The 23,522-nt window shown below is 40.2% G+C and overlaps 1 protein-coding gene across 1 annotated transcript; it reads left to right on the forward strand.

The window, feature by feature from the left end:
* Positions 1-263: 263 nt before the first annotated feature.
* On the forward strand, positions 264-21,305 carry LOC132816767 (ras-related protein Rab-39A-like). Its single transcript, XM_060826691.1, has 2 exons — positions 264-745; positions 19,758-21,305. Exons 1-2 carry the CDS (start codon positions 531-533, stop codon positions 20,182-20,184), a joined length of 642 nt encoding a protein of 213 aa, XP_060682674.1. The 5' UTR covers positions 264-530; the 3' UTR covers positions 20,185-21,305.
* Positions 21,306-23,522: the final 2,217 nt, after the last annotated feature.

Here is a 23,522-nt window from a genome sequence, read left to right on the forward strand (position 1 = left end):
TATGCATGTGCGTACTGTGATGTCTGGATGTTTGTCTGAGTATGTTCACTCTTTAAATCAAATCCGAAGAGCCCTTGGCCAGCGACATGAACACGTCCTATTGAGCTCAGCATCAGCCCAGGAGCTCCTGTTCCTTCCCGCGTCCTGTTAGTGGTTACGGCCTCACTGCCTCTGCTTTCTGACTTGGGATTGGGGCTTCTTCATGTCAATCATCACTTCCCATTTGCCGGGTTTGGTTTTCCGGTATCAGCTCTGAAGCTGAGTTTGCAGCATTTGCAAACTGTACTGTGTTGGGCCGAAGGGGGCGGGAGAAGGAAATTCTACTGCATTCATAGTTTGGGATTATGTGCGCGTGTGTATATTATTCCGCTGTGCATGGTAAAATTCTTCAGCCCTGTATTTTATTTAGTTTCATTTTATTTGATTGACACAGCGTTTTGCAAATTTACTCGGACCTTGTAAAAGGGGACGGTGTGTGTGGCGGGGTGGGTTGCTACTGGTGGGAAGGTTGGTGGTTAAAAAGTTATGTCATGGAAGCTATTTGGATCTATCAGTTCCGTCTGATAGTGATCGGGGACTCGACCGTGGGGAAGTCATGCCTCCTCCGGAGATTCACTGACGGCAAATTCAACGACGTGTCTGACCCCACGGTTGGTGTGGATTTCTTCGCCAGGCTGGTGGAGATCGAGCCGGGAAAGCGGATCAAATTACAGCTGTGGGACACAGCCGGGCAGGAGAGGTTCAGGTATGTGGGGGCGTGTTTATTTGTTGTTGGTTGAGTGTAAATCAAAGTACGGAATTTGCATGTCAACCCGAGGACTGGCGGTGGGGCTTGGATGTTGGCATTTGCTGGACTCTGCTCCAGGAGTGATGTCCTTGGGTTGCATTATTTCCAACGACGGCTGCAATGATATAACTTCTGGAGCAGACACACTTCCTTGTTTTTTTTTCTCTCAGGCTCACAAAACGTGCGCTGCTCTTGTAAAAACCAATTCCGCCTCTGGGGCAATACTTGCAGCCCTTCAGGCTTGTGTTTTAGCTTTGCCTGGGGTACAGTTGGTCTCAGTTTGGGGCTGTTGCTGACATCTGCGAGAGAGGGGCTCGCTACCTTCAATTTTCCATTCACTAGGTTGAAAACGCAGCAGCTGTCGGTTGAATTGCGTTCATAATATGTTTCCAACTGATTTATGTGTGGACAAACATGGATGTGACTGACCGTTGCTAATGGAAAGGAATCTACGGTGTTGGGAAGCCTGGAATTGAAAGGTAAATTTCTGATAAAAGTATTTTAAGGCAGATGGGGTGCCCAGTCCTAAACGTAAATTGGTATTCTGGAGTATTGAGTCAGATTTAGCTCCTAACAATGGCCAGGTTGAAAAACATTACAATAAATATGGGAACAGCAGTAGGCCATTCAGTCTTCCCAGTCTGTTCAGTAAGATCATAGATATTCTTGTTCGTCTTGGCTTTCAAGACAAGTTAGTGTGCTGTAATCAAAATTTACTATGGCATTGCAAAATTGTGCTTTAACCTTAGCTTATAAGAGCAACCGATGTAATTAGTAACATTTGACAATAACGTATAGATCATTCTTACCATGATGACTGTACTTTCTGTAAAACAGGTCCAGGTTGAAACAAAATAAAAACATAAGTACGGGTAAGGGCAGGAAATAGGATATTTTGTTCAGGCAGCTTTCTCCATCTTTCAGTATATTCATGGCTGATCCTTTATCTGAATGCCATATTCCCAGACTCTGCCCACACCCCTTGATGCCTTTAGTGTCTCAAAACTTTATTTTACAAATGTATTCTGAGATTTGGAAACATGTGTGATAGAAACAACATCTTCAGTTTCACCAACCTCTGAGTGAAAACTCTCTTCCTCTGTCTGTCTCCATTCACATAGGCCAGAGACAATGTCATCCTTGTATCCAGTCTGTCAGCCTGTCTGAATGTAATGAAATCCCCCTCAGAAACGCCAGTAACTGCAGGTCTAGTTGACTCCAGTCTTTTTCATTCAACCAGCCTGTACCAGGAATCAGTCTGGTGAATCTTCACTGAACTTCCTTTATGGCAAATATATCCCTTCTTGGGTAATGAGACCAAAACAACACACAGTAGTCACAAGTGTCGCCTCATTAAGGTCTTGAACAGCAACAAAAAGACCCTTTTTTCCAGTATTCAACTCCTTTGGCAATAAATGCCAACTTACTGCTTGCTGCAACTTCATGCTTGTTTTCATTGACTGGGGAATGGGAAGGCAAATCAACATTTCCCAATCTGTTACCATTTAAGTAATACTCTGGCATTCTATCTTTTCCCACCAAAGTAGATAACTTGGCACTTATTTATATTGCATAGTAACTGCCATGAGTTTGACAAGTCCTCAACTTGTCTAAATCACTTGAACCTCTTTTACATCCACCTCACCACTCACAATCCAATTTTGTTTTGTGTCATCAGGTAAGTTGGGCGTATCACATTTGATTTATCCAGATCATTGATATATATTAATTAGCTGGGACCCAAGCATTGATTCCTAGTGTACCCCTCTAGACACCAGTTTGTACTCCAAAGAAGGGCCATATTTTCCTAATCTGTTTCCTGTCTGTTAACCAATTTTCACCAATCCCATGTATTTAGAATATGCGTACCTACATCTTATGTGGGACTTTATATTTAGTTTTTTGAAAATCCAAATGCACCATATCCAGTGTTACCAGTTATGTTTTCAAAAAATCTCTTTGGAAGTTTGTCAAACATTACTTCTCTTTCATAAATTCATGTTGACTTTGTCTAATTGAGTTAATATTTTCTGAGTGCCCTGTTATGACATCTTTTATAGTAGACTCCAGCATTTTTCACTTGATGTTAGGCTAACTGGTCTGGAATTCTCTGCTGTCTTTTTATGTGGTCAGGTTACACTTGCCACCTTCCAAAGTGTCAGACTGTTGTAGAATCTGCACAGTTTTTGAACAAGACAACTATCGCATTCAGTATTTCCATAGGACTCTGCATGTAGACTATCAGTCCTTGGGAATTTATCAGGTTTCAGTCCCATTAATTTCTGCAACATTTGTTTTTCACTAATATTAACTTGTTTCAATTCTCCTCCTCACTATGTCCCTCAATTCATGGAAGTTATTATTGCTTTCTTCCTTGAAGTCGGAATTAAAGTGGTTGCTTAATTGCTCTGCCATTTCCTTGCTTTTCACTATCAATTCTCCAGTTTCTGACTGTAAAGGACCTACATTTGTCTTCCCTAATCTTTTTCTTTTTACCTACTTATAAAAGTGTTTACAGTCCACTTTTATGACCCTTGCAAGTTTACTCTTGCAGTCTATATTCCCCTCTTAACCAATATCTTGCTTTTCCATAGTTAGATACTTAATTAACCACTTCTCATTGCTGGAACCAAATCTAGGTTCCCTTGTTCACCCCTCAATGTGTTATTCTAAAGGAAATCTTGTATCTCCCTCAAGAATAAATCCACCACGGTATTATTGCCAATGTTGTTTACATAGTCTATATGCAGAATAAAGTCACTCCAAATGATTATGCACCCTTGTTGTATAGTTCTCCAATTTCCTGTTTAATGATGTCCCTAACTTATCATTACTCTTTGGAGGCCTGCAAACAGCTCCCACTAATGTCTTCTGCTGCATGTTGCTACTTAGCTCCACCCAGACTGACTCTAAATCAACATTTTATGTGCCAATATCCTTTCTCGCTATTGCACAGGTTTTATCCATTACTAACAATGTTACCCCACCTTCTTTTCCATTTTTACTGTTATTTCTAAATATTGAAACTCTCGTTCCAAGCCTTCATCACACTGAAGCTATGTCTCCGTAACAGAAATCATATCACACCCATTTACCATTGTTTACATTGCTAATTCATCTATCTTATTGCAAATGGTTGGTATGTTCAGATAAAGAACCTTTAATCTTGTCTTTTAAATGTTTTAATTTTTTTTGTTCTGTGGCTATATTTGCTGATAGCCCTTGTTTTCTCTGTCACCAGCCTTTGCAGTCTACTTTTCTGTCGTTCATTTCCATCTTTGTTTCCCTTACTGTTAAGTCCCAGCTCAAATTCCCACAGTCCTGCCACTCTAGTTTAAATCCTCCCCTCACTTTCTAGTGAACTCCTCTACAAGGATATTGTTCTTGGTCCTACTGGGGTGTGACCTATTCACTTGTACGCAACTTACCTTCTCCAGAATGTGTTCCCATGTCTCAGGAATCTAAATCCATCCCCTCTACATCATCATTCCAGGCATGCACTCATTTAATCTACTCTCCTATTCCTGATTTCACTAGCATGTACATAAGGGGTTTGGAGGGGGAGGTGTGGGGGTGGTGGAGTCGGGGTGGGTAATACTGAGATTACTACCTTTGATGTTCTTTGCAATTTATTTCCTAGTTGCCTGTATTCTGCTTGCAGGACCTCATGCCTCTATTCACCAAATGTCTTTGGTATTAATATAGAGCACAGTCGCAAACTCTGTCTGCTCACCCTGCCTTTTTAGAATGCCGTACACCTGCTCAATAGCTAACTATGTGCCTGGTGTTTTTACTCTTTCTGATGGGCACCCATTCCCTTACTGCCTGTGCACACATTACCTGCAGTGTGACTTCTTCACTTTCCATGTCATCCATGAAGTTCTCAGCCTTCTGGATTCCCCACAGTGATTCCAATTGTTGCTTAAGGTACAAAACATGCATTTCAAGTAGCTGTAGCTGGAGTCACTTCTTGCACGTGGGATTACGCTGGGTACAGGAAGTGTAACTGATTTCCCACATTGCAGAGGAACAACATTCTACATGGCCGAGCTGTCCTGTCAAGACGTACACTCAATTATTCCTATTATGTTTACTACTCCTCCTGTTGATATTAAAACAAACATTTGTGAAGTACTTACATCATTTTGAGTAAAATTATTGGTATGAATTTATTTTAATAGTCTAACAGTGAGGAGAGGAATTATGGAATTGAATCTTTGACTACTTGCACTTTTCTTCTATTTATTCAGTTGTACATTGTTACGCTGTGCTCTTTGACCGAAAATGTATTTTATCTCATATAGAGTCATAGATATGTACAGCATGGAAACAGACCCTTCGGTCCAACCTGTCCATGCCGACCAGATATCCCAACCCAATCTAATCCCATCTGCCAGCACTCGGTCCATATCCCTCCAAACCCTTCCTATTCATATACCCATCAATGCCTCTTCAAATGTTGCAATTATACCAGCCTCCACCACTTCCTCTGGCAGCTCATTCCATACACGTACCACCCTCTGTGTGAAAAAGTTGCCCTTAGGTCTCTTTTATATCTTTCCCCTCTCACCCTAAACCTATGTCCTCTAGTTCTGGACTCCCTGATCCCAGGGAAAAGACTTTGTCTATTTATCCTATCCATGTCCCTCATAATTTTGTAAATCTCTATAAGGTCACCCCTCAGCCTCCGACGCTCCAGGGAAAACAGCCCCAGCCTGTTCAGCCTCTCCCTACAGCTCAGATCCTCCAACCCTGGCAACATCCTTGTAAATCTTTTCTGAACCCTTTCAAGTTTCACAACATTTTGGAGACCAGAATTGCACACAATATTCCAACAGTGGCCTAACTAATGTCCTGTACAGCCGCAACATGACCTCCCAACTCCTGTACTCAATACTCTGACCAATAAAGGAAAGCATTCCAAACGCCTTCTTCACTCTCCTTTCTACTTGCGACCCCACTTTCAAGGAGCTATGAACCTGCACTCCAAGGTCTCTTTGTTCAGCAACACTCCCTAAGACCTTGCCATTAAGTGTATAAGTCCTGCTAAGATTTGCTTTCCCAAAATGCAACCGCACATTTATCTGAATTAAACTCCATCTTCCACTTCTCAACTCATTGGCCCATCTGGTCAAGATCCTGTTGTGATCTGAGGTAACCCTCTTCGCTGTCCACTACACCTCCACTTTTGGTGTCATCTGCAAACTTACTAACTGTACGTCTTATGCTCGCACCCAAATCATTTATGTAAATGACAAAAAGTAGAGGACCCAGCACCGATCCTTGTGGCACTCCATTGATCACAGGCCTTCAGTCTGAAAAGCAACCCTCCACCACCACCCTCTGTCTTCTACTTTTGAGCCAGTTCTGTATCCAAATGGCTAGTTCTCCCTGTATCCCATGAGATCTAACCTTGCTAATCAGTCTCCCATGGGGAACCTTGTTGAACACCTCATCCACATTAAATTGTATATGCCCTGTCACCTATCAGCCCATTGTGTAAACTATCTGTTACCTTGAATGTTTTTGCTGTTCTCACTGATTACCAATACCTCTGCTTTGCATTATCAGTTAATAGCAAAATTATGTTCTATATCCTTCCATTTTTTCCGACACATCCACAAAGGTGGACCCTGTTGTGCACACCCCTGCTGACTCTTATTCAATCCCTTTACTTAGATATTTCATGTGAGTTAACTTGATGAGTACAAGACAAAAAACTTTGACATAGTGTGGCTTGTTAAGCAATTATCAAATTCTGTAGTATCAAAGCATGATTTATAAGAATATATTTACTAGGGTTGAGTCTTATGTACTTTGAAAATCTTTGGCAATGAGGACCTTTTTGGAGCATTGACCCCATTTACAGCAGCAACATGCCTCCTGAAATAATTTCACAGGATGCACCCAACATCAAGCCAGCTCTATAATTTCTGTCCAATTAGGGACAACAAACAGGATGTAGAGATAAATGCAGACCTGCAGATTTCCCTATGCATGTAGCAAGTTATGTTGCTGGTATGTATGGAATTAGAGAGGACAGGAAAAAATGGAGCAGTGAAACAACTGGAGGCAATGGTCACAACTTACTCACCACCAGCACTTTTCCTTTCTTACTGCATTACTCCATGCAATTTTAAGAACCTTTCTAGCCCTTCACTGCAGGCTTTCCAATGATTCAAGAGGGTAGAAATAATTGATATGTTTGGAACTGAACATCTGTTTTATGCATTTTTTTTTCCTGATAAGTTTCATCAGTGTGATGTCCTCTGTGATGACAGTAAAATCTCATTTATGGTGGAAAACTGCTGTAAGTTGTTTACTGATAAGCCTTAACTAGCTCCCCACTGCTACTGAGTGAATTGCCATCGTCACATTGGAGCCAGCACTCAGAAAAGCATAAGGTGGCAGGAAATCTTCAGGAACTGACACAATTTCTCTCTCCAAGACTCTCCTGCCCCCTCTGACTACAAGTGTGCTTCCAAATTCTGGGAAATCTCTCCCCTTCATGGTTTATTTGTACTATAAAAGAGCCATCATCTGTAGGTGCTGGTGTTGCCTTTGCTGGTCAAGATCCGAAGTCCCACGACACTAGGTTATAGTTGAACAGGTTTATTTGAAATCACAGCGCTCCGGAAACTTGTAATTTCAAATAAACCTGTTTGACTATAACCTGGTACTATGAAAGAAGTAACACAAACTCCTCGTGCACAATTTCTTGACTCTTTCTTTGTATCATTGCATCCCTTCAATTGTTTATTAGAATACACAAGGAAGGGAACACTGAGAGATTCTGTCTCGGTAAATATCTCTGTTGCTGAATCATTGCACTGTATCACTGCTGCAGCTCCCAAACCACTTTCACATCTTTCATGTTGTCCTTTTTCCCACTGTTTTGATGCATAGAAATTTTAAATGTTTCTAGGTAAACTAGTGCAGCTAGTTCATTAATAATATTTATTTTAAATTACTGCTTTTCCTTCTCCATTTCTATTTCTATTTATTTTCTCTTCTTCCTTGCAAAGCAGCTACTAGGTATTACAACTTTTTGTCTTTCTGGAAAATATCTTTCAACTGCTGAATTTTTATTCATCTGCTTTTTATTTGTTGTGGACAGGGGTTCTGCCTGTAGCAGACAAATCTTATGACAAACTTAATCTTTTCCCTTTAACACTCTCAGTATAGGCACATCACCTTGCCTTGCAAGATACTGAGCCACGTAATTCTCTAATTTACACATTATTCAAATATTCAAGACCAACAACTTTATTGCTTCCACAGTACACATCATCAAAGCTAACCAAGTCTTGATTAGATTAGATTCCCTACAGTGTGGAAACCGGCCCTTCAGCCCAACAAGTCCATACCGAACCCTCCAAAGAGTAACCCACACAGTCCCATTTCCCTTTGCCTGCAGTGTTAGGTGCATTAGTCAATTTAGCATGGCCAATTTACCTAACTTGCACATCTTTGGACTATGAGAGGAAACTGGAGCACCCAGAGGAAACACGCGCAGACACTGGGAAAATGTGAAACAGTCACCCAAGGCTGGAATTGAACATGGGACCCTGATGCTGTGAGGCAGCGGTGCTAACCACTGAGCCACTATGCCACCCATCTCATAATTGTACAGAGCTGAAGAGGTCCTTCAGCCCATTAAGTCAGTGTCACGACAAGTACCTGTACACTAAATCTAATTAGTTCCACTTTCCAGCACTTGGCCCATAGCCTTCAATGTTTTGGCTTGCTAACCTGTTGGATAGGACTTATTTTTTTAAGATAGAATCCACTTAAACAGTTAGCACAACCCATGGACATTTTGCATTGAGATAAAAGCCTTTGCAAATTCTGGTGGGTTTTTTTTGCTGTTTCTATAACTAGGCATATTAAATTCCCAGTTGCAATCAAATTTGGGCAGTAAACTCGTATTTATGAATCTTTCTAACTCACCAATTTTCTATACAGACTCTGTTGTCTGAGTTGAGATGTCACTTCTTTTTTATACTGATAAAACCTTAAATTATCTTGGGACTGTGACTTGAAAGAAGTTCTGGGATTTATATATTAACCAATTGAAACGTGCATCCCTATTCTAAATGATCAAAGATTTAACAGCAATCTAGGTTTGTTCAGTACATCACATCAGCTGTATGACACTTTGATCTTTTATTATAAATTCTGTGTCCTGTTTCCCACCCACTAGCTACCTGATGAAGGAGCAGCACTCTGAAAGCTTGTACTTTCAAATAAAACTGATGGGCTGTAACCTAGTGTTGTGTGATTTTTAACTTTGTCCACCCCAGTCAACACCAGCACCGCCATATCATGGAAGAAGTAAGGAAGGGTAATCTGGAATTGGCATTAAAGCATGTGTTGAGTAATTTTTATTTCCTCTGTACTAACCTTAGCTACATTTGACTTCATGCTTATCCTGGATGCTCAATTGGGGAATCATTTTCGAAAACTGTATCTTTTCCTTGTTGACCATAAAATGTTACCTATTTGCTCTCAGTCAGTGATCCAAATCTTCCAATTCTGGGAACATGCCGAGGGAACTTGGGGTTGATTTTTTTTTCTATTTTTATGTAGCTTTAATACTACAGATTTTAATGTACTGGTTTAAGATGTTCTGAGAACACACAGCAAAATTGTGCTGCAAAAATCTTTAAACAGGTTGGTAAAGCTAGAAACAGTAATGTGTCATGTTCATTTAGTTTATTATTGACAAATAATTTCTAACCTATAATTCAGAGAAGTCCAAATTACATATTTGACATGAACATGGGCGGATTTTAACAGGAAAATCACAAAAAGGCTTCTCTTTTATAACATTTTCTTTATTGTCATCTTCCCGCTCGATACAAGGCTATCTGATATTTTATGACCACCTAGTTGTTTGAATTGAAGCTCCAGGCCTTTTCACAACACATTGTCATTCCCTAGCACTGCTTTTCCTGAATTAAGCTTTGTTGTAAGAAAAATTTTAATATGTGCTGTCATAACAACAGATTGCCTTTTCATAATGTAATTTTGTCTTACTCTCGCACTATTGCAAAAACAAAATGATTGCATTTTTAAGATTTGACTTTAGGTCTTTTAAGCATAATAATAGCTTACTTAGCTTACTAATTTGTGTTCTTATCCTTACAGTACAGTGTCCTTGGCTCTGAAATTCCTGGAAATATAGATTCACAGATCAAAAGGAGGCAATGTGCCCCATTGTGACCTTACTGCTGACAGAAGGAGCCCTCTGGCTGTATCCAAACTATAGCGCTTGGTTCATTATTTTATAAATTACAGCATCTCAAGTGTATATTCAAAGTTTTTCATTAAATATAATGCAAATTTATGCCTCTATCATGCTTTTAACGTAGAGAGTTCCAGACCAGTGAGCCTGACATAATTGATGGGCAAGTTGTTGGAGGGAATCCTGAGGGACAGGACGTACATGTGTTTGGAAAGGCAAGGACTGATTAGGGATAGTCAATATGGCTTTGTGCATGGGAAATCATGTCTCACGAACTTGATTGAGATTTTTGAAGAAGTAACAAAGAGGATTGATGAGGGCAGAGTGGTGGATGTGATCTATATGGACTTCAGTAAGGCATTCAACAAGGTTCCCCATAGGAGACTAGTTAGCAAGGTTAGATCTCATGGAATACAGGGAGAACTAGCCATTTGGATACAGAGCTGGCTCAAAGGTAGAAGACAGAGGGTGGTGGTGGAGGGTTGTTTTACAGAGTGGAGGCCTGTGACCAGTGGAGTGCCACAAGGATCGGTGCTGGGTCCACTACCTTTCTTCATTTATATAAACAGTTTGGCTGTGAACATAGGTGGTATAGTTAGTAAGTTTGCAGATGACACCAAAATTGGAGGTGTAGTGAACAGCGAAGATTACAATGGGATCTTGATCATATTGGCCAATGGGCTGAGAAGTGGCAGATGGAGTTTAAATTAGATAAATGCAAGGTGTTGCATTTTGGGAAAGCAAATCTTAGCAGGACTTATACACTTAATGGTAAGGTCCTAGGGAGTGTGCTGAACTAAGAGACCTTGGAGTGCAGGTTCATAGCCCCTTGAAAGTGGAGTCACGGGTAGATAGGATAGTGAAAAGGGCATTTGGTATGCTTTCCTTTATTGGTCAGAATATTGAGTACAGGAGTTGGGAGATCATGTTGTTGCTGTACAGGGTGTTGGTTTGGCGACTTTTGGAATATTGTGTGCAAATCTGTTCTCCTTCCTATCAGAAGGATATTGTGAAACCTGAAAGGGTTTAGAAAAGATTTACAAGAATGTTGCCAGGGTTGGAGGATTTGAGCTATAGGGGGATGCTGAACAGGCTGGGGCTGTTTTCCCTGGAGCGTCGGAGACTGAGGGGTGTCCTTCGAGGTTTATAAGTGAGGAAGGGCATGGATAGGACAATTAGACAAAGTCTGTTCCCTGGGGTGAGGGAGTCCAGAACTAGAGGGCATATGTTTAGGATGAGAGGGAACAGATATAAAAGAGACCTAAGGGGCAACTTTTCACTCGGAGTGTGGGACGTATGTGGATTAAACTGCAAGAGGAAATAGTGGAGGCTGAGAGAATTGCAGCATTTAAAAGGCATGTGGATGGGTATACGAATAGGAAAGGTTTGGAGAGGCATGGGCCGGATGCTGGCAAGTCGGATTAGATTAGGTTGGCATGGACCGAAGGGTCTGTTTCCTTGCTTTTCTATGACTACCCCTACCTCCTACCCGCTACTCCCAATACTCTAGGTGAAAAATGTTCTCCTAAACCCCTTCAAATTCTGCTAATGTTAGTAATGTTATAAAGCTTTGGCTTTATTTGTTTAGAAAAAATTCTAAAACGTATTGATAATCAGACACAACATTTTCAAAATATCCAAATATTTCAAATTGTCATACTGAATTTCAGACTTTGCAAAAAAAGGTAGAAGAACAAACTTGACTGAGTTGTCTGAGCTTTGTGGTCTGGAGTGGCATTTGGTTTTTAGGGAACGTTACGGATTGGAATTGGATATCTGGTGGGACACATAGCAGGAGGTAATTGTGCTCCTTCTGAGAGAGTTTCTATGTTATGGTGTCTTGGTTTAGTTACTGGTGGATATGTTGTGTCAGCAAGGAATTGACGGCCATGGAACAGCTTTGGAGAACGTTGTGAAGAGCGGACAAAGCTTTTATTTTGGACATTGCCTTAAAAAAGGTCTACTGAAGGTAACTTGTGGTTCATGTTCAATTAAATTAATGTCATTTATCTTTTGACCATGTAGGGGTAGGTCTGCAATTTCACTAAATTTGTGCACTTTTATAAGAGAAAGTTAATTGACATAAAAAAAAATGCTTGTTTTTCTTTAGCGTCCTCCGTAGTTTAGGAGTACTCAATGCCAATTATAATAAAGTTGTAACAAGTCAGAAAATTGACAGTCTGGGGTTTTTTAAAGAACTCGGACAACAACTGCGCGTGGCTTTTAGGGAAGGGCTGACTGCTTCTTTAGGTTCGGAACTATGTAGGAAGAAAAGAACAGGTGCTTCTGCAAAACTCCTAGTATGTGGTTATAAACAGAAATGGGAAGATACAAAGTAGAGAGAATTGATTTTTAAAAAATATATATAATGCTCATATCTACCATAATCGAGAAACCCATTTCCACTCCTTTGAATAACATAATGATGAATAATATAATAATAATCTTCATTTTACCTTTTCAGTGAACCATGGAATTGTGGCTGTAAGAGCTGTTCCTTTTTGTTTTGAGGTATTTTAGGTGTTGGAGGTGATTGATTTGAATTCCGGGAGCAGCAATTACTGTTTTATAAGCTGTTACATTGTTTTGGAAGTTTGGGGGACAAAAGATCAAAACAATGACACTTTAAAAAGGAGGAAGACAGACTAAAGGCTGTGACCTCATGGTCAGAGAAAGAAACATACACTGCTGTCTGACACAACAGTGAATCTGCACAGTTAATGCCTTTGCTGTTTGATTTCACGTATCTCTGGACATTGGAGTGCATCTAGGAAAAATTAACAAATGGTGATATTCACAGCTGATCCTGGAGGAAACTGTGGGAGAACTCACACAGGAACAGCTAAGTGCATAGTTTTTAAGTGTAACCTTGCTGTAAATCTACAAGTGGGTAGAGTTGCTTCTTTTTTGATTGTGTTTTGTTGAGGTCTGTCTCTTAATTACATTTTAAAAATATGAAGCATATGGACTAAGTTAGCCTGGAGCAGTGTTTTTTTTAAGAGCAAAAAGATGGTGCTATTTTCTGGATCTGTAGATTGTGAAGGAGGAAAGATGGCCTTTAGTAGAGTGATGTGCTCTTCCTGTCAGATGTGGGAGTTGAGGGAGAGTTTCCATGTTTCTGATTATTAAGTCTGCAGGAAGTGTTTTTGGTTGAGAATCCTATCAGATAGCATGATCAGTTAGAGAGGCAGTTAGAGGCAATAAAGAATTTACAGGAGCTAGGGAGTGTGATGGATGGCAGTTACAGGAAGGGGGAAAAGCCCCAGATACAGTTAGGTAGTTAGGTTAACTCCAGGAATTGTAGGAGAGGGAGGCAGGTAGTGCAGGAATCTCCTATGCCTATCCCCATCTCAAACAAGTTTTGGAAAAGCTAGAAAGTGATGGACTCTCAGGGGAATGTAGCATGAACAGCTAAGTTTCTGGTACCGAGAATGGCTGTAATGTAATGAGGGATATGTTAGGTTCCATGCGACCGATTGTGATAGGGGACTCTCTAGTCAGAGGCATCGATATTTCTGCGGCCGGAAGCAAGAAATCAGAATGGGATGTTGTCTCCCTAGTGCCAGGATCAAGGATACCTTGGAGAGGGTGCAGGATGTTCACAAAGGGGAGAGGGACCAGCAGGAGGTCATTGTACACATTGGATCTAACGACAGAAAGGGAAAAGAATGAGATTCTGATGGGAGATAGAAAGTTAAGCAGGAATTAAAAAAGAGGTACTCTATGGTAGTATATCCTATGAGTTATGAGCTAGTGAGGATAGGAATAGGAAGATAGAGCAGATGAATGCATGGTTGAGGAACTGGTGCAGGGGAGAAGGGTTCACATTTTTGGATCATTGCAATCTCTTCTGGTGTAGAAGTGACTGGTACAAGAAGGACATATCGCACCTGAATTGGAAGGGGACTAATATACTGGCAGGGAGATTTGCTAGAGCTGCTCAGGAGGTTAGGGAGGAGAGGGGGAGTGGGGCCCAGGGAGATAGTGAGGAAAGAGATCAATCTAAGACTGGTATAATTGGAAAAAGGAGCAAGACGAACGGTCAGGACAGGCAGGAACAAAGCAGAAAACAGGGTAGGACTGATAAATTAAACTGCATTTATTTCAATGCAAGAGGCCTAACGGGGAAATCAGATGAACTCAGGGCATGGTTATGAACATGAGACTGGGATATCATAGCAATTACAGAGACGTGGCTCAGAGATAGACAGGACTGACAGCTTAATATTCCAGGATACAAATGCTTTAGGAAGGATAGAAAGAGAGGCAAGCGAGGACGGGCAGTGGCGTTTTGGTCATGGTAGGGATATTAACTTGGGAAACTGGGACTGCAATAGTGTTAAGGGTTTAGATGGAGTGGAATTTGTTAATTGTGTACATGAAAATTTTATGATTCAGCATGTAGCTGTACCTGCTAGAGAAGGTGCAGATTTTGACTCGCTCTTGGGAAATAAGGCAGGGCAGGTGACTGAGGTGTCAGTGAGGGAGTGACCCTAATTCTATTAGTTTTAAAATAGTGATGGCAAAGGATAAACAGGATCTAAAAATTGAAGGTCTAAATTGGAGGAAGGCCCATTTTGACAGCATTAGCAAAAACTTTCAAAGGTTGATTGGGGTCAGATGTTTGCAGGTAAAGGGACAGCTGGAAAATGCGAAGCCTTCAAAAATGAGCCCATTGGGTGAAAGGCAAGACTGGTAGGGTTAGAGAATGCGGGATGACTCGAGAAATTGAGGTTTTGTTTAGGAAACAGAAAGAAGCATATGACAGTTATAGACAGCAGAGATTAAGTGAATCCTTAGATTATAAAGGCAGCAGGAGTATACTTAAGAGGGAAATCAGGAGGGCAAAAGGGGAACATGAGATAGCTTTAGCAAATAGGGGGTAAGGAAAATTCAATGAGATTCTATAAATGCCACTAAGGTCAAAAGGGTAACCAAGGAGTGAATAGGGTCCCTCAAAATTAGCAAGGCAGCCTATGTATGGAACCACAGGAGGTGGGGGAGATACTAAATGAGTATTTTGTGTCAATATTTACTGTGGAGACAGATATGGAAGGCATAGAATATGGGAAAATAGATGGTGACATCTTGAAAAATGTCCATATTACAGAGGAAGAGGTTTCGGATGTCTTAAAAGGTGTAAGGGTAGATAAATCCCCAGGGCCTGATCAGGTGTACCCAAGAGTTCTGTGGGAAGCTAGGAAAGTAATTGCTGGGTCTCTTGCTGAGATATTTGTATCATCAATAGTCACAGGTGAAGTGCTGGGAGACTGAAGGTTGGCTAACGTGGTGCCACTATTTAAGAAAGATGGTAAGGAAAAGCCAGGGAACTATGGATCAGTGAGCCTGACATCAGTGGTGGGCAAGTTGTTGGAAGGAATCCTGCGGGACAGGATTAACATGGACTGATTATGGATAGTCAAGATGACTTTGAGCTTGGGAAATCATATCTCACGAACTTGATTGGGTTTGTTGAAGAAGTAACAAAGAGGATTGATGAGGCAGAGCGATGGACGTGATCTATATGCAGTTCAATGAGGCATTCGACAAGGTTCCTCATAATAGACTGGTTAGTAAGGTTAGATCTCTTTGAATACAGTGAGAACTAGCTACTTGGATACAGAACTGGCTCAAAGGTAGAAGACAGAGGGTGGTGGTAGAGGGTTGCCTTTCAGACCAGTAGTGCCACAAAGATCGGTGCTGAGTCTACTGCTTTTCATCATTAATTGAAGGTGTAGTGGACAGTGAAGAAGGTTACATCAGAGTACAATGGGATCTTGAGCAGATGGGCCAGTGGACTGAGAAGTGGCAAATGGACCTTAATTTAGATAAATGTGGGGTGCAGTATTTTGGAAAGGCAAATCAGAGTAGGACTTATACACTGAATGGTAAGGTCCTAGGAGTGTTGCTGAGCAAAGAGACCTTGGAGTGCAGGTTCATAGTTCCTTGAAAGTGGAGTTGCAGGTAGGTAGGATAGTGAAGATGATGTTTAGTATGCTCTCCTTTATTGATCAGAGCATTGAGTATTAGAGTTGGGTGGTCATGTTGCAGCTGTACAGGACATTGGTTAGGCCACTTTTGGAATATTACATACAATTCTGATCTCTCTCTTCTGTCAGAAGAATGTTGCAAAACTTGGAAAGGTTCAGAAAAGTTTTACAAGGGTATTGCCAGGGTTAGAGGATTTGAGCATTAAGGAGAGGCTGAACAAGCTATGGCTGTTTTCCCTGAATCATCAGAGGTTGAAGGTTGACCTTATAGAGGTTTATAAGATCATGACAGACATAGATAGAGTAAATAAACAAGGTTATTTACACTCCCTGCAGTGGGGGAGTCCAGAACTAGAGGGCCTAGGGTGAGGGGGAAAAATTTAAAAGAGACCTAAGGAGCAACTTTTTCCACACACAGGAAGTGGTGGAGGCTGGTACAATTACAGCATTTAAAAGGCATCTGGATGCGTATATGAATAGGAAGGGTTTAGAGGGATATGAGCCAAGTGCTGGCAAATGGGACCAGATTAGGTTCGGATATCTGGTCTCCATGGGCGAGTTGGACTGAAGGGTCTGTTTCCTTGTTGAGCATCTCTGACTTTAAAATATAGAATAATTGAATGTTTACAGCAATGAATGAGGTTTTGTGGTGCATAGTTTCCTTGCAAGAATACTCAATAGTCCAAATCCCCTATCCTTTCCCTGTAGTTCTGAAATATTTTTGTCTTCATATGCTTATCCACTTTTCTTTTTAAAGCCATGGTTGGATTTAGCCCCACCAAATTCACAGGCAGTGCATTAGAGATCCTAACCTGTGGCCCAAAAAAAATCATGAGGAAGACTTTATGCAAGTCATCTTACATGAATGCCATTGATTCTTGGCCCATCTGCCAAATAGAGCAGTCTCTCTCCACCTACTCTGACTGGCACCTCTATTAATTCTGCTCTCAACTTCCCCTTGAAGGAAAACCCCAGTTACTGTCTGAAACTATTCTCGTAAATCATTTCTGTATCTCACTAAAGCTTTCCTGTCATTCCTAAAATGTGTCCAGAATTGGAAACAAAGTTGAGGTTGTACTACTCTTTTGTAAAGTTTCAATTTATAACCTCCTTGCCTTTGTACTTGTAATACCTGTACTTTCTTTTATAAAGCACAAAATCCTGTACTTTTTAAACCACTTTCTCAGCTTCTTCTATTTTCAATAATTTGTGCTTATGTACTCCCATGTCTCTACAATGTACATCATACCCAAAAAAATCATGCTAATACACAACAGGCAGGAGAATGACTGCACTGAGGTATTGGCCTTATGTGAATCTTTGTATCATGGTGCATGATTAAAGAAACATATTTGACTGTAGATACTGGAATGTTCACCTGTGTCCATTAGAATTAATACATTTTCTTTATCTGTATCTGCAATTAATCATAAAGTATTCTTAACCACTTCCTGCTGAAAATGTTTAACGGCATAATAAAAAGCCTGAGGACCCATTTTGAGGCATGGTTCCAAAATTTGTTTCACAATTGCTTTCATCAATCATAGCTTTTAAGCAACTAACTTGCTGATGATGTACTTCAAAATAGAAATTTAGTTGAACTTATTACTGTGAGTTTGTTAATGTCAGTTATTATAGTACTCTACTGATCAAATGAATTTTAATCTAGGATTACTTTTGAACAAATTAACTTATGTGAGAAGTTTTAGTATTTTCAGTTCTTCCAGCTGCTGAACAGGATGTGATATTCACAGGGGAATGCTGTATTTTTGTATCTTGTATTGAAAATAAGTATTTTTAGTTTGGTTCAATTGCTGTTTATGATGTTTCAGTTTACTTAAGGGTCTTGCTTTAAGTGAACGTGACAATTTACAGCCCACGTTATTCCAACTTTTTAACTGTTTTGTTTATTCCTTTTTTTTTAGTTTTGGCTTGATTTTAAAACTGGTTTTATAAGTTAGATACCCTGGTTTTAAACCAGGCATTACCTTGTCCTTTTCTTTGTTGGAAGTTAACCTGTCAGAGCAATTGAGCCACTCAATGTGAGATGACTATTGCAGAAGGACGTTTTCATTTACGCAATTTTGCAATTAAACATTCACTCAAATAATGATGAAGTGTTGAATCAAATAGCCTAGTCCTCCTTACCACCATAATGGAGACTGCTCAAGATTATTGTGTTCCACAAACAAGGATAGACCTGCCAAATGTGAAGGCACAAAGGTGCATATTTGCGTTGGAGCAGCCCTTGGAGTACTTAACAGTGACAAGCGACTTTAAGTCTCAAGGCTTCAAGTCATTTGAGATCGACGAGACCTTCTAATGATCACGTTTTTTCAGTGCACCTGCATATTGCATATAACTTGGAGGAAACGCATGAAAACAATATCCGATGGGTGGGGAAATTTATGCCACCCCCCACCCCCATCCCAGCAGCAGTGGCTCACTTGTAAAGCTACTGGCCAAATTCTGAAGCTGCAAGCCTAGTGTTACTTGAAGTGATGAAGTTATAAACACAATGAAGAAATATAATTGTCTTAGCAACCTCACTGTTGCAAGATACAGCTGACCGTGAGGGCATTACTTGACCTGACCATTGATTCTTGTTCAGGCAAAGATTCTGATATTGATGATATGAGCAATTTTTTCGAGCTGACAAGGTGAGGTGCAATGTTTTGTTTGGAAACTTGAATGTCTGGGTTCCCCACCCCCAAGGCTAAGCCAATATTAAGCCTGTCTTCCTTGTTGCAAAGAGGAAAAATATCCATTACCCAGGTCTTATCATTACAAGGGAGGACATAAAAGTGAAATTTGATTCTTTCCTCCTCCAAAGTCCAGGTGCACTTTCCTGCTGTGGTTATGAGATAACAGGCAGGAGAAAGGACTATTGCTGAATTTAATTCACTTCCATCTCCCTGCCCCACCCCCACCATTTCCATGAAATACCCCCACTTTCTGAAAGACAGGCAGACCAAGGTTTGTACCTCATGCAAACATGAATGAATGTTTTCCAGAAGCAGCTAAATATAGATTTTAGGGCCAAAGGGATCAAAGGATGAGGGGAGAAAGCAGGAATAGAATGCTGAGTTGGATGATCAGCCGTGATTACGTTGAATGGTGGAGCAGGCTGAAAGGGTCAAATATGTTAGAGTGGCGCTGGCAAAGCACAGCATGTCAGGCAGCATCCGAGGAGCAGGAAATTCAATGTTTCAGGCAAAAGCCCTTCATCAAGAATCCTGATGATCTGCTCCTTGGATGCTGTACTTTTATAGCACAACTCTAATCTTGACTTAATCTCTAGCATCTGCAGTACCCTCTTCCACCTGAAAGGGTCAAATAATTTACTCCTCCTATTTTTGAAGTTTCTGTGTGCATTCATGACTTGGACGTTGCTGGACATAATAGAAGTGAATTTCTGAGAGAGTTCTTCAGTTGTCTGTGGCACTTAGGGCAAAACAGCTGTTAGAAACCTCAGAGAACTGCATTAAGTGATCTCTGGTTGAGATCAAAACTAACTCTAGACAATGTTTTCATAGAATGTTTGCAATATTTTTGTAAGGGACTTTTAGCATTAGCTCATGGTGGGATTTTCTTGATACGGGGGGTTTACCATGAAACTTAATGTTGACAAAGGAAAATAAATGTTGTCACTAAAATAAACTTAAAGTAATTGAGCACTGGTCCTAAAAGGAACAATTGGTTTTTGACTTTTCTTTTCTTTTTCCATTCTCAGGTCCATAACCCGTTCCTACTATCGTAATTCAGTTGGTGGGCTGCTTGTGTTTGATATCACAAATCGCAGATCTTTTGAACATGTGCGTGATTGGTTGGAAGAAGCAAAAATGCATGTCCAGCCATATCGAATCATATTTCTGCTTGTCGGACACAAAAGTGACTTGGCAACCCAGAGGAAAGTTTCAAAGGAGGAGGCAGAGAAACTTGCAGCTGTATCTGGTATGAAATACATAGAGACCTCCGCAAAAGATTCGATGAATGTGGAGGAATCTTTCACCATTCTGACCCGAGAAATATACGAGCTGCTCAAGAAAGGCAACATATCCATCCAGGAAGGGTGGGAAGGTGTTAAGAGTGGTGTGGTTCCTAATGTTGTTCATTCTTCTGAGGAAGCTGTGCAGCCTGGACGAAGGTGCTTTTGCTAATCACAGGGGAAAGAACCCTTTATTCCAAAGAGTTGCTTATTGTACTTTTTAGCCATTTCTGCAAGCCAATCTGGATATGTCAACAAATCTTCTAGGGATTACCCTAGACTTGGCATAGATTTGATTAGAATATATTTCATTGGAAAGTAAGTACCCAACTTGGCTACAGAGCTTCTCTGACATGAAATGCACAAATTTTATTTTATCAGTAGCTGCAGACTTTAATAGTAAGAGTGTATTTTTTGCACAGTAAAATCAAGTTTTATTTTTGGGACTTGTTGCCTTGCTGTAAGACTGGCAATCTGTCAGAGAAACCGAAGTGTATAATTAAAGATTTAATTAACATGTATATTTGATATGAACCATTTGCCCAAAATAATGCTTTAAATAAGATTTAATCAAACTCAGAAATATTTGAGTAGTTTCTGGAGATGTGAGAAACATCCTTGGCTTTAAATAACTAAATGTTTTAGAAGTAGAGTTTTGTTTGTTTCATGCATTTCTTTAATTCCATGGGTTTTAATTAATTCACGTGAAAGATGAATATTTTTCAAGATTGTGTCCTTACATGTTTAGTGAAGTGGCAATTGGAAAATAAATACAGTACTTGAAACAGTGAAGAAAGATGTGGAAATATTCTGCAATGATTGAGAACAGAAATTTGCTGTTAATAAGCTCCAAAAAGTTGAACTGCCATGAGTAATCACTGTGCTAATGTCTACGTTCCTGCAATAGTGAAGTGCATTTCCTGAGCATTTATCATATCGGCTGATTATATGCACAAAGATATTAGCCAAAGCCCTGCACTATTCTTTCTTCTGTTTAGTGTTGGCTAATATGGAAGCTAATAAATAGTAAACATGTACTGTGGCATGGCATGTTGCTGTTTTGCTTGTAGCTTTCAATGTTACGGTTTACAGTTACAAATGCTGCCTTTTTACTTTGGAAAATGGCAAGGCTAATGTGGTGATTGAACTTGATCCCTTCTGTATTTGCACTGCGGACTGGAAATGAGAATGGAGAATGCGTAATCGAAGGGGCAAACAAAGTATTGCCACAGTTGTGACTTATAAAAACACTTGAATATTGCCAATAATAGACAAATTTTGAAGTTTTAACATTAAATAAGCTTTAAATCCTCCAACAGAAAGTATTGAAATTTTCATTCTTGTAAGTCAACTAGTCTTGTATGCATTTTATTCATTTCGTTGCACTTACTGGTGCTAGTTTTTGCACAACATACAACATGGATACTATTTAAGCAGGACTCTGTTATGTCTACATAATGTATACAACATGCTGAATTAGCTGCAAACCATAAGCATACCAGCCCTCCCTTCTGTTCTGAAATGTACTGTTAACATGCAACTGAGTGTGTATATTAGGAAGTCATTTAAATTCAGTCACTTGCTTATTAGATATGATATAAGCGAGTCTATTCTAATGGTCAATGACCTACAATACACTCATTACATAAAATATGTCAATTTACCTAAATGTTAAATGTCATTGGGTGCTATTTAAGATGTAGGACTTTGGTGAAAATCCAAAGTTGTTTCTTTATTTGTTTGGTTCATAATAGCTGAACTTGTTGAGCAAGTCCAACAATAATTGCATCATTTTGTCTGTCACAGGCATTGAATTCCTTCTCTTTTAGTGTGTTGCAAACATATCTAACTCATCACTTATCCACCTCCAAGCATAAGTAGAGAGGACCAGTGCTGAACTTCTCAGCTTACAATTGAGAAAACTAGCTTCTAACTGGAGTTCTTGATCTCATGCCTTTAGTTCTGAACAGTTGTGCGTCAAGTCCTCATCCCAAGCTACAGCAACTTTTAAACAGAAAGTTAACTAAAATAGCTGGTGTAACATGACTTCTGATTTTTGTTTTGTGCTGGATGATTAATATAAAAATAACTGAAAATGTGTTGCTGGTTAAAGCACAGCAGGTTAGGCAGCATCTCAGGAATAGGGAATTCGACGTTTCGAGCATAAGCCCTTCATCAGGAATGCATTCCTGATGAAGGGCTTATGCTCGAAACGTCGAATTCCCTATTCCTGAGATGCTGCCTAACCTGCTGTGCTTTAACCAGCAACACATTTTCAGCTGTGATCTCCAGCATCTGCAGACCTCATTTTTTACTCGAAGAATATAAAAATAAGGAAGCTGTAATTGCTGTTCACTTGCAAATATTTACTCATGTTTTGAAATTCCTATCTTGACAATTTCAAATTGTTTTCATGATTGACCTAATCAATATCTAAATTTATTTATTTCTCAACATATCATGCTTGAGCTAGGAGAGATTGTTGATACAGTAAATTCCTATCTTAGCCATAGAGACCAGTTTTCATTTGAAAAAATAAAAATCAAAGCTAAATCAAAACACCTTTCACATAATCTTTCAACTCCCTTCACCCACCTCTCAGGCAAGAACTGAAAGTCATTCATTAGGAATTGTGAGTAGATTATTTGCCCACATGCAGCATAGTGGAACATGCCTTTATTCATGCTGAAAACGGCAAATGCTGGAGATCACAGCAGGCAGACATGGACAGAGAGCAAGCTAACATTTTTTTTGAGTCGAGATGACTCTTCGTCAGAACTGAAGTGTGGAGGGTCAGCATTTATGCTGTAATTGGGGGTGTGTGGTGGTGTGCTGGTGGAGAAAAGATGTTGTTGATTCAGATTAAATGATTGGAATGGGAGATGCTGGAGATCGAGTCAAAAAGTGCGGTGCTGGAAAAGCACAGCCGGTCATGCAGCATCCGAGGAGGAGGAGAGTTGACGTTTTCTGCTCGAAATGTCAACTCTTCTGTTCCTTGGATGCTGCCTGTCTGGCTGTGCTTTACCACCGCTGCACTCTTTGACTCGGAATGTTAGAATGGCAGAACAATGGTGTATCTAACTGCCAGACTCAAAACAGAAGGCAGTCCCACTGGGGGTAGGGGGAGGATGAGAGAGGACATAGTGACAAGTAAAGGTAAAAGAAAGGGAAGAAATGAAGAATGTAACAAGTAAAGCTTAAAAAAAGGGGAAAATTGGGAGTTGCTTCACAATTTGAAGGTATTGAACTCAATATTGTCTGGAAGGCTGTAAAGTGTCTGGTCTGAAGATGAGATGTTGTTCCTCCAGTTTGTCTAAGAGTCACTGGAGCATCGCAGCATACAGAGGACAGAAGTGGACAGTATGCTATGTTAAAATGACCAGCTACCGGAAGATCAGGATCATTCTTGCGCATTAAATGAGTCCTTCGTCTCGTGCGGTTTTGGTTATTGTATTCAGAGCTGTGTTTTAAAAAAGAAGTGTTTCGTCTTGTATTGCAAATGTACCTTTA

Source organism: Hemiscyllium ocellatum, chromosome 6 (genome assembly GCF_020745735.1).
Source record: "Hemiscyllium ocellatum isolate sHemOce1 chromosome 6, sHemOce1.pat.X.cur, whole genome shotgun sequence".
Lineage (NCBI taxonomy): Eukaryota > Metazoa > Chordata > Chondrichthyes > Orectolobiformes > Hemiscylliidae > Hemiscyllium > Hemiscyllium ocellatum.

Excerpts from the sequence above, each read along its gene's own strand:
- LOC132816767 (XM_060826691.1), top strand. The coding sequence starts at position 531 with ATGGAAGCTATTTGGATCTATCAGTTCCGTCTGATAGTGATCGGGGAC. Across the intron at positions 746-19,757 it reads GCCGGGCAGGAGAGGTTCAG|GTCCATAACCCGTTCCTACT; the intron begins GTATGTGGGGGC and ends TTCCATTCTCAG.